Raw genomic sequence first — 12,545 nt, 5'->3', positions numbered from 1 at the left:
AAATAGAGTTTAAGTTACATTCTTCATTTACATTAGTCTATGTAATACTAAATGATCAAAGAATTGTCGTTCTGTTTGATGAAAGAAAAAATCGTATTAATTGCCTACCTCATTGTAAAGTTATTATATCTTCCTTATTATGTATTTTTTATGATTTTTTTTGTATTAACAATGTATTATTATACTTCGCAATTATTCGTTTACATTTTCTTGACATCATGTATACTTTGTTGTGATGTCTAAAGTTTATATTTGTATTATTAAGTATTGGTTTTATTATTCATGTTTATTATTATACCGACAGTATCATATTTGCTTTGTCCCAGTTTTTGTAAACTATTCAATGTTGAATAAAGTACAAAAGCAAAACAACTGATGAATGTGAAACGCGTTCATCCGGGGGAAATCAAAACTCAGGACATTGAGCTGAGACGAAAGAGGAAGTGCATGTGTGCGCAGAGCAGTGAGAGTTGACCACCTGTGGGAAGTACACCGAGAGAAACTTGACGTTTGTGGATTGTTTGCTGTGGGGTTTTTTTTAAACGTAATTTAAGATTGAATTTCGACCGCTGCGTCGATAATGGCCCCTGTAAACTACGTAGATGAACTAAACGAGTACGCACAGAAAACAGGCTCCGTGGTGATTTTTGAAGAGGTGAGCTGCGTGGGACCCGAACATGAGCAGATGTAAGTTTATACACACCTGTTAGATTAAATCATGACACTATTAGAATATCACGACTTTAAATATACAGCTGCAGGGTTGTGCCAGGTTTTTACTTTCAGTTCAAATCATGTAGAACCGTCATTCCCTAAGTGTGGGTCGCGGCCACCTGGTGGGCCGTGAAGCCACTACAGGTGGACCGTGAGAGGGCATCAGAAATTAAATAGATACAAAGTTTCAGATTTGTAAGTAAGCGTTAATTACCACAGAAAATGTATGATTGATTTAAAGTTAGCTGCTATTAAGAAACAAAAAATTAACAATATTTATCCAAGCTTCGAGCATCTTTTTTAAAACAAGCCGATAGAGCATCGGAGCCAGCTACACTGTTTTTTTAACATTAGTTGCTTTGCAAATTGTTACGCTTAAATGTGGATGTTATTGGATTTACACTGCATATGCCTATGGTCATATTCAATTATTTTAGCTATAAAATGAATAATATTGTAGCCGAGCGTTTTGTTCTCTTATACTGTAAGGCATCAGCCTAAAAAGGACACGAAAGATGGTTATTGAATCGGGACAACACACCCGTTTATTTTCCTTCACTCTTCAAAAACTGCCCAAAAATTTGTAGTATTTAACTTGTCATGCATAAAGCAAGGTGGTTTAGGCTTTTTTTAACAGCATGATACAAGTGTCCCAGTTATTAAATTCAGGCAGAATTTTCTTTATTGGCTTAACGAACACTAAAAGCTGTGTTATGTCTCCTCTGAGTATATCGTCATTCTTTCTTTGGGTGTGGTTGGAAAACTTCTCAAGGAATACAGAAAGGTGTAATATGTTGATCTAATGTGTAAAACAGATATCAAAATGAATTACAGAAGTCAATATTGCAAATTCACCCCTTTATTTTTTTACACACATTAATTTGTCCTTTAATTGCAGCAGAAATAGTCAGCTCACTGCCTCTGAATCAATAACATCTTTATTTATAAAGTCAACAGTGAAGAGTGATCAGGTACGTGTGATAGAGAAGTTGCACAAAAAGAAGAGTTCAAGTACCTCAAACTTTATCTGCTTGAATTAAGGAAGCAGGACGATGTTTTTCGTTTGCCTCAGTGCAATGTTACAATTTCAGCTTTTAGACGTAAGAATAACTGAAATCTATTTTCTTTAGTATGTGAAGAGCTCACAGTTGTCACAACAAAGACAATGAGTTCAAATACTAATTCCTAGAGGCAGGAAGTGGTAGCATGTGTACATTTACAGAATTTAAGCCAATTTCCCAAACCACTAATGCCTTCTCATGTCAAGTTTACTGTCTGACAAAGATTTGACAATTTCTCCATAGATTCACCCAGAGAGTAGTCTGCAACGGTGAGGTGTATCCCGAAGGTGTGGGGAGGAGCAAGAAGGAAGCCAAGCATAATGCTGCTGGATATGCCTTGAGAGGCTTGTTGGAGAACCAACCTGCCAGGTGAGTATATCACAGAGGCAATTCATGGTTTCATTTTTGATGTATCATTAATGCAAAGCGCTACTTGTTAATTTCAGCAACGTGGTAAATAGCCAGAGTCTGAATGACAACAGCTTTGAAGAGACAAATTTCAAAGGTATTCTCAACCACTACTGTCAGAAAAAAAGCCTCGTCCATAATTACATCAAAGTGAAAAGAAGCGGTCTACCACATTGTCCCCAGTGAGTACAACCAAACCTGCCTCTGTAAGCCTAATATAAACAACTGAACTGTATATAAAGATGAACAACTTCTCCACTTCCTCCGAGAAAAATGAAGCCCAAATATTCCATATAGGGGCACTGCTGCCATCTGGTGATATTAATCTTTTTTAGAGGCAGCCTGTGTGTGAAGCTGCTGTTTTAACGTTCCACTGATACACAACAAGGTCAATCACAAATCAGTCTCAGTCATCAGGAAGTTTCACCCTGTTTTTGTTTTTTTTCATTAAACAATAATTTAAACCAAACTTACCAAGAAAATTTGTTCCATTGAACAAACAAACAGTTTGGTAAGAATTACCTAAAATGATGAAACCATCTTCGACTAAAACTATCTGAGTTTTTAGTTTAGTCAATGTCCAACCCATTAACATGGAGGAGGCAGGATTTATGACTTATACTGAAAGCCTGTCACCAGGGAGCGATACAATTGATTTGGCTTTACTTTGGGGGAGCAGTCATGTCTACCATCTTTATAAACAGTCTATGCTGCATGTAGATACTGTTTGAAAACTCATGATAAATTCAAGGAAGAAACATTTTGACACATCATGATTAATCTAAATCTAAATATTTCCTCCCTGTCAACGCAGATTCACCTACAAAGTAGTAATGGAAGACAAAGAGTACCCTGAGGGGGAGGGTAGGACTATCATGCAAGCCCAACAAAGTGCTGCTCAGCAGGCCTGGTCTGCTCTTCAGGAGCAGTCCGACTGGGACAGCAAGGTATTCAATAGTTTATTCTCTCTGTATTATCAAATATTATAACTAGGAGCCAAGCCAACGGCCCATCTGGCCATGTTAAAGAAAGTGGGGGAAAAAATCCTGGATCAGCTCCGAAAATGGAACGTGTTACTTTCTGGGTCGTGCCCGATCCTTTTACAGCAAACTGTAGCTGTGAGAAAGGATCAAATTAACAGTGGCAACAGCCTTTTAAATAAAATGGCAAAATCCAATCGTATATATATATTGTTATGTCAAACACTTTAGGTTTCCTTGAGGTCCACTGTGTCCGAAGATGATGATCCCCCTATGATGTCATCAACTTCAACCTCGACTTCGACATCGACCTCGACATCAACTTCACTGTAAGCCCTTATGGACATTATCAGGAGTGCAGATTATGGTTAACTACTGTATATATTTATATATACATATACTGAGCGCTAAAGTATTACTGAAGTATCACCATATACTGAGAATTTAAATATACTGAGCTCTTAAATTGAAATTCTGTCATTGCTAGGTCCCCCAGGATGTCATCATCACAAAGTGAACCAATGAGTACAAGTAACTCCATAGTATTCATTGACTCATCAAACCCTCACAATGATCAGGTCTGTTCTCTCATATAAAAAAAAAACTGTAGTGCTTAAAGCAATGGTTTACACTCATCAGGAGTACTATATAAAGAGGGAAAATAGTATTGTCAGAGGAAGAAAGGTAAGATTTTGTTTATGTTACAGAGATTTGCTTTGTGCCACAGGTGGTCATATGGGTTTCTGCTTTTATATTGAAAGCCTTGATCATAAGGCATTTAAGCCAGGAAGTTACATTTTACTGCAGGTTATAGCTACTAATTCTCTGATAAAGCAGAAGTTACAGTTTCCTGAGGTGGTTTAATTCACTGTTCAAGTCGAATCAGTTTTACTTAACTGGCCTTGACTATTACAGTGTCAGAATGTGATTAATAATAGATTACCATCAGAAATCCATGAGACTTAAACAGGTATTTGCATAACTGATAATAGTTCATCACTTCCTATTTAATAGGATCAAAGTCCCAAACTGAAGCCCAAAATAAGGTAAGCCGTCCCCTTCAAAGCTGTAATACAAACTTTAATTGAAAGTTATTCAGGGTGGATCCTGGGGCGGGTCAGGGAGCTACTGGCCCCTGAAGTGGCCTTGTCCTGTTAGTAGCCTTTTTTAAAATAAAGAAATCACTTAACAACATCTAACAATAAATATGACAATTTATTGAACATTTATTTCAAAGTTTTCTAAAGTACATGATGAACAAGCAACCATTTTCAAAAAACATTAAATGATGTGTGGCTTTGCTCAAAGCTATAGAGCTAATAGTAAAAATGTTGCATCTTACTGAATCAGGTTTTGTTCATGGATGTTAGGCATATACTTGGCCCCTCTGTGTAAATTGTGGCCCCTTTAGGGTCCCTGAGTTAGACAAATCCTAGATCAGCCACTGACTTCACTGCCCTGTCATTATATTTTGATGTCCTAGACTTGCGCGCAGTCAAAGTAAAGAGGTAAGTAAGAAGATGTTGATAAGGTCAGTTTATCATGTTATTTGTTCAACATCTTAATCGCTATAATGTGACCATTTTATGCGTCAAGGCTAAAACTAATTTCAATGGCAAGACTCCGGGGAACATCCTGTGTAAGGAAACACCAGCCCAGTCAGTAATGTCAAGGTATGGAAAATGAAAATCATAGAATGCAATAATAATGTATTTTCAGTATTTTTTTGTGTGTTGCCCATTTGTTACAGTTTTAACTTTTTAGCGTCAAAATTATTTATGTTTATCTTAGATTTACAATGGAATTTGACTGCATAGAGAGTATCGGCAACAGAGCCTTTGGTCAGGTTTTCAAGGCAAGAGAAAAACTGCTGGACAAGAACTGTGCTGTAAAGATAGTTCGCTGCAAAGGGTGAGTCATTTTTTGAATGAGCGTTGTATTGGATTTTTATATTTAGAAAAAATAATAGCCAGATGACAGATGCACAGTACTAAATAAGTTTTCAGTTTTATCAACTGAGCCGTGTTCTTGTTCTTCATTGGATCAGACGATCTCTGCGAGAGGTGGGAGCATTATTCAACCTCCATCACCACAATATTGTGCGATACTACACATGTTGGACGGAGGATTCCAGTTACCAAATGGACAGTGATTCTGACACTAGCAGTGCTTCTCAGTAAGTCTTTTAAACTTGAAAAAGTCGTTTTAGAAAGAAAATGTAAATTTCGAGAATATTGTTGAAATATTATGAGAAAAAAGTACGTCATAATATAAAAAAAAAGACTTTTATGAAAAACGTCACATTAGAGAATTAAGAAAATAAGGTTTTAAGTAAGCATCAAGGAAATTGTGACCGCTCCTTCTGGATCTTGAATGAGGCTCATTTTTGCATGAGGAACTACAAAACCTTTTTGATTATCACACAGATGAAACCCACGACAGTTCTGCAGTTGACTACTAAAAGTTTCTTCGACCAAAAGAGGCAATTTCCTCCAAGTCTGTGCGGTTTTTTATTGATACTTGCTTTCAATGACATGTAGCCTAAAACCTAAAATATTACGACTTTATTCTCGAAATCTCATTTACCCCCACCCCCATCCTTTCAGAGGCCTTAATAATCTGTCATAATCTACAAACATGGTATGTTATAGAAAAAGTAAGATAAGAGTCATTCTTTACTTTCCAGGTCAAGTGGTAATTCATCGGTTAAGTACCTCTACATTCAGATGGAGTTGTGTGACACCAAAACACTTGGACACTGGATAAAAGAGAGGAATACCAGAACTCTGCTAGACTCCAGCAGACGACATGAGGGTCTAACCATCGCTCAACAAGTAGTCAGTGGAGTCGAGTACATTCACTCCAAAGTACTCATCCACAGGGATCTGAAGGTCAGACAAAGTTCTTCTGTCTTTAAATGACTAGCACAGGCAATGGAGATTTGTGATTCATGTACCGTCGATGTGTTTTTGTGTACTTCAACTTACATCCCACACATTTCAGATATATTTTGAAGCAAGTCGCAACATTTACACACCAGATTTTTATTCTTGCTAGATGCAGAAAATAAAGCATCAGACAGGGAATCAAACGAGCTGTTAAGAGGCTTCACTCTTTCAGTCTCATACATGTCATGATCTGAGGCACATTATTTTGTATTGATCATCTAGATATCTTTACATTTTATGGTGCATCCATTAGATATTGTGGTAGTTTAATTTAGAAGCAAAAGAGGATGGCATTTCATCATCGTTATGTCATCGTCATTATAACTAGAACGGCACTCTGTACCTCCTTGGTGGAGGTAATTACACATCATTGAAGGAGCTTGATGTTGATTTCTGTATTAATTGCTGCTTTTTCTTTACAATGGTTAGCCTGCCAACATCATGTTTGGACAGGATGGAGAAGTGAAGATTGGAGACTTTGGTCTGGTCACTGCTGATGATGTTGACGATGAAAACCCAATGGAGAGAACTAAACAATTAGGAACCCTTTCTTACATGGCTCCCGAACAAGTGAGATAGATGCCTTTGATTTTCCTGTATTATTGGTTTAAAATGCATCCAATGCTCCTATCCTGTACAGATTCTGTAATACAACACATCCCTCATATAAAACACAAATTTACATCAAATTCAGTAATTATATTTCCACACACATACTGAGTCAGTGATGTTGAGATCAGGTCTCTGGGGTGGCTGATGGTTTTGCATGATAGATAATAATCTAATCTAAACATCTAATGTGTCCAAAGCACACACACACATTATGGTATTTCTATATCACCGGTCTCATCCCGTCTTCAGATGCCAAATGAATAACTGTTCTATCGAGAGGTAATCTGCTTCACCAGGTCTCACTGTCACCTGTCGTCACTGGAGGCAGTGAGAATTGTGACATAAAGAAAAAGTATACATCTAAATTTCAAGCTCCTGTTTACTGTCGAATTTACTCTCATTGACAAACCATCATACAGACAACAGGGACAAAAAGCCCAGTATGATAAAATACAACAAGTCCAGATAGTAAACAAAATTATAAATATATACTGTATATATACAGAATATATATATATACGTAAATATTTATAATTTTGTATATAAAAGTATATTTTGTATGTAATTTATATATATATATATATATATATATATATATATTAGATGAATCAACAATCAAGAAAATATAATGCAATAGTATTTCAACAATGTTATAATATACATTTCAGTTTTCACTTTGCACTGGAGGGATTAATGAAGACAATAATAAAAAACATAATGCTCCTCTCTCATGTCACGTAAAAAATATAAGACAAAATAGAATGTTTTTTAATGTGCATCCTATATTAAATTGTTCAAATTTAGAAATACATTTTATAAAAAGTTTAGATTTTTGTTTCACTTTTTCCTTTTGTTAAAAAATGTATTTGCTCATAGAAATTCATATATTTGATTCGCCAAGTGGCGTCACATGAGATTATTTACCACGAATGCAATAGGTCTATCACAATTTCACAATTCTCAGTAATTCATCAGCTATAGGTCCGTATCCAGATAGGACAGCATCAGGGTCTGTGTCACGGCCCACCTACTAGTTGGTAAACATCCGGTCTGTCTATACCAGGCTACAAAAATATTTCAACCTTTGACCCCCAAAGAAAAGGTGCCAGAGTCTCGGGATCCCCATTGTCCCTGAAGTGGTTTTAAGCATGTTATTTTCTTTTATGTTTATATGCTGTTTTTTATTTTTAGTTACAATTATAGCTAAAATTTACATTTTCAGATTGTTTCTGGAAATCATCTTGTCATGAGCATATATATTCTAGAGGCCTGTAGAGGTAGTTACACCTTACTATGTGTTTTCCTTTCAATTCTCATTCATCATTATATAAGGAGACTAAGATGAGTCCAGAGTGCAATCAGTTACAGCTTTAAACATTACATTTTATATTGAAGGCAAACAATAGGAAACTATTTAAAGCAGTTGGAAGATTGCACAAAATTTTTATTTATATTATATCAGCCAAGAAATTTAAAATTGTTACAAATGAGAAAAGAGAAAAATGAAATGAAATATTTTTAAAATATAATCAAAATAGTCAGTAGTGAGCCAGTTACTTATGAAATACCTTATTAATATAAGTGCAATATCTTAATACTGTGTTCTTATTTGCTACACAAGCTTGAGAACATCTATGACCGGAAGGTGGACATATTCGCCTTCGGGCTGATATTCTTTGAACTCCTCTGGAAAGTCTCTAGTGGCCATGAAAGAGCGGAGGTGAGTCGTCAATGTCCTGAATATTATTGTTAATGTATGACCAGATAAAATCATGACACAAGCTAATGTTGGGTGCTTAGTGCTTTAATTTTGATCTTATTTAATCTTTAATGCTTTTATTTGCAATGTTCAACAGATCATTCTTATTTGAATTTTCACGTATCCCAAGTTTGGTAACTTGCCCATTCATTTTTTTTATCACTGCATAAACCAGGTTTTCAGAGGTGCCAGAAATCAGAAGTTCCCCAGAGAGTTTCCACTTACTTTTTCTCAAGAGGTAAATATCCATATTCATTTTATCCTAAATTCTTCTTTCATCACATGAAGCAGTGTTTCCCAAAGTGTGTGAGTTAGCCATGATGGTCAGCAACAGAGGAGCAGGGAGGCTGACACATAATATGATGACAGTAATGTAAAATATCAAGCAGCACACACAACAATGTTATGAGAAGATTTTAGAAATGCTGCAGCATGACAACATTTATTGGTTGAACAACTGTTATTAAACTTTTACTTCTGCTGTTTGTTTGTTTTTCTCCAGGAACAAATAATAAGGTCAATGCTGTGTAAGGATCCAAAACAACGACCTGAAGCAAGTGCTCTGAAGGCAGAGCTAGAAGAGTTGGCCCACACTCTCAACCCTTAAAAACTAAACATCAGCAAAATGTAACAGTCTGACAGTGACACACGCAGGAGGTTATAAACATCTGTCTCCTGTGCTTTAACCTGAGATCTGTAGCCTACAAACTACTCATACTCAACTACACACACACACACACACACACACACACACACACACACACACACACACACACACAGACACACACTCATGAGGCTTGTCGTACAAACAGTAGCATGAATGAAATATAAAATCAATTTCATCATGATTCATGACCCCTGGAAAATTATCATGTGACGCCCTTTGGGGTTAGGACCCCCAGGTTTATAACCAGTGCATTAAATAATCATCAAGTGATATTTTCTTCAATAATGGGAATGTCTTCTATGTTATTTAAAAGTGTTTAAATCATTACAGACATTGCTTTGTATTGATTATCATAAGGGGGAAATAAAATTGTGGTTATCTATTTGTTATCTGTCTATTATTATTATTATTATTATTATTATTTTGGTTATGATATAATGATACATTTTCACAGAATATTGGTCCGGACCTCAGCCTAAGCCTCTCAACGACACATTTGTTTTCTTGAAGTAGCTTAAATGGTTATATAAAGTTTTCACTTTGTATGTAGACAACTTGACAGCCGTCTCTACAGGCGGCATACGGCTGCAATAAGTAAAAACATCAGTTTTATTTGAAACACACAAGGCCAAAAAAAACAAGTGATTAGGAAGGATACAAATGTGGGACAATACCAGAAACCAGAAATTTACCCTCATGAGGGTTTTTTCATTTTACCTTACATTAGGACTTGTTTTCCTAACGAGGACAAAGAGCATGATTGCAAAAGCCATGACATTTTAAGTGAGGTTAGATTCAGGGTTAAGGTGAGGCAGGTAATGAGTCAATGTAAAACCCTCTGAAGTCATGGAGACAGGTTTTACTCATATTGTGGGACCTAAATCTTTTTACAGTCAGCTTATATGGACTTGTCTTCCTAATGGGGACAAAAAGCACATCCCCATAATGAAAATGGTTGATTTAAGATGAAGACATGTTCCAATGTTAGGTTAAAGTTTGGGTTAAACAAGTAGTAACTATGGTTATGGTTAAGGTAAGTGTTCAGGAAGTGTGTAATGTACTCAGAAGGTATGGAGACATTACTTTGTGTGTGTGTGTGTGTGTGTGTGTCTGTCCAACCTGGAATTACCATGTGGATGCAGTAGGTGCAGTTGCAAGATGGTTTGTCGTTGAAACTTGGATAAAGTGAGTAAGGACTTCAGAGACACATCCCACTGGAATGAGGCTCGTTTTGTTCTGTGCCATGAACAGTCAACTTGACCAGTTAACACTCAGTGGAAGTTGGGTGATGCAGCAGGACATAGCCCCTTACAACCAGTCTACCACAGAATCACCTTTTGGAGTCAGAGCCTCGACCTTAACAGAGCAGAGACGATGTGAAATGACATTCAGACTATTCTTCAGGAAGAATGATCCAACAGTCCTGATCACTGTGCAGGTCTGATCCACAGCTAGAGAAATACCTTTTTTTGTTTGATGTTGCTGCTGCCAATAGTAGTTTACCAGTAACTAAGGGGTTCACTTATATGCTCACCAGGAGGGTGAATATTTAAGGGTGTATTCAACAAAGACCAATTTATCGCAAAAACCTGATGTCATATTATTTTATTGTCACTGATGTTCACAGGAGGACTAACCACATGAGAGCAGTCTAATGTTTCCTTATTTGTTTTGATGAAGGAAATGTTGAGACAAGCAAGAATATATCAGAAATACTTGCAGAAAATATACAATGTTTTTTTACATTACATTATCACATTTCAGTCAGACAACTCACGTTCGATCATGTAATATATTTATTACAACAGATTTAGTGTTTGGCGTCTAGGCTCCAACTTAATCACTCCCCCATATGATTACACAGGAATGATGGGAGTGATGAGCCAATACTTGTAACCCCCTGTTGGAGCCTACAGGTGGATGCTGGGAACCAGAACAAGCTCGCCGGCGTAGCCACATTACATGTAATTTAGTTGAAGCTTTTATCCAAAGCGACTTCCAATAAGTACATTCAACACTTTTTATTTAACTCTTTATATCTTGTATATATTCTTGTTTTGTTTTATATATAGATATTATTATTTTTATTTTTTATTTAATTTTTTCTTATCTGAAGTACTTATTGTGTTTTTATGTTTATGTTCATTGTATGCACCTATATACCAAAGAAAATTCCAGGTAGGTGTAAATATACTTTGCAATAAATACTCTCTGATTCTGATCTATTATGAGGGGCCATTCGGGTTCAGCATCTTAACCAAGGATGGGCATGGGCTGGATTTGAACCGCCAACCTGCTGCTCTACCCCTCAACCACAGCCATCCAGGGACAATGTAAACAAAAATTCTACTACCACTGCCCCCAAAAAATGGCGAAACACTGACAGAATATATACAGTGTAAATATAGATAATAATAATACAGCACTTCTCAACATAACAAGCAAATAAAGCAAATGGGTAAATGAAGAAGAAAGTACAAAATAAGAATGGAAATAATACTAATAGCCTAAATTCAGGAAAGTACCTCCTGAAATAAAGTACTTGGAAGGTTTAATCCGTGAAGAATAGTTCAATGTGGACCAGCAGCTCTGACTGTTGTTGTCTCTTTGAATGTGACCTGTAGGGGGAGCTGTGACTCTATGTAGCCGAGGCTGAGCATGTGGCTGCAGACTCCGGGCTTCCTCAGCACGCAGGTGAGAAAGGTTTGTTCACAGTGAGCAGGCCAAAACCGAGGGAGCCGAGTGACATTTAATCATGGCACCGGCGCTTGCTGGATGATTAGCATCTCTGTGGAAAACAACAGTAACAAGCTCAAAATGCAGGATCCCACACTATCACCTGGCCGTGGTGCACGCAGTAACAAAGGCCCCGCTAATCAGCACAGAATCAGCTCCTGCTGCTCAGTGTGGTAACTCAACTATCACCATATTGCAAGGAGCCCTAACATTTGCTGAGAGCCCATGAATAAAAGCCACGGGTGGAAAAACTGCAAACTGCCCTCATGTAGACCGTGGCTGATCTGTCGCGACCTTGTCACACCAAAATGTGCACACTCAGATGTTAGTTCCTAGAAAATACAGGATTTTATTCATCAAGCTCTATGACAGGTTATTTCCTGAGAAATTGTTGAAAATGTCACAAAACGCCCTATATTGCAATGTTATAGAAAATGAAAAGATATTCCTGGGCTCTGCCTATCCTGACCTACTTTGACCGTTTGGCTCGTTTGACCTCTCAGCTTTCCAACCCTTTTGTCCATTATCTCTTGTGGTTATATGTAAAGGTTCATTGGGCGAGCGGTGGCATGCACCCAGGACAGTTCACCAGCCCAACCATTAACACTCACACTCAACGGTCACGTCTCTATATAACCTAACCCCAATCTACATGTCTTT

At 37.0% G+C, this 12,545-nt stretch overlaps 1 protein-coding gene across 1 annotated transcript; it reads left to right on the top strand.

Moving 5' to 3' along the window:
* Nucleotides 1–438: 438 nt before the first annotated feature.
* LOC128453858 (interferon-induced, double-stranded RNA-activated protein kinase) lies at nucleotides 439–9,163 on the top strand. Its single transcript, XM_053436954.1, has 16 exons — nucleotides 439–687; nucleotides 2,019–2,144; nucleotides 2,222–2,365; nucleotides 2,998–3,130; nucleotides 3,395–3,492; nucleotides 3,651–3,741; nucleotides 4,178–4,209; nucleotides 4,647–4,671; nucleotides 4,760–4,836; nucleotides 4,955–5,074; nucleotides 5,211–5,339; nucleotides 5,850–6,054; nucleotides 6,541–6,681; nucleotides 8,345–8,443; nucleotides 8,658–8,720; nucleotides 8,985–9,163. The coding sequence occupies exons 1-16, from the start codon at nucleotides 581–583 to the stop codon at nucleotides 9,087–9,089; spliced, it is 1,695 nt and encodes a 564-aa protein (XP_053292929.1). The 5' UTR covers nucleotides 439–580; the 3' UTR covers nucleotides 9,090–9,163.
* The last annotated feature ends 3,382 nt before the right edge of the window (nucleotides 9,164–12,545 follow it).

Source organism: Pleuronectes platessa, chromosome 12 (assembly GCF_947347685.1).
Source record: "Pleuronectes platessa chromosome 12, fPlePla1.1, whole genome shotgun sequence".
Classification (NCBI taxonomy): Eukaryota; Metazoa; Chordata; class Actinopteri; order Pleuronectiformes; family Pleuronectidae; genus Pleuronectes; species Pleuronectes platessa.
This window is presented reverse-complemented; position numbering and strand designations above follow the sequence as displayed.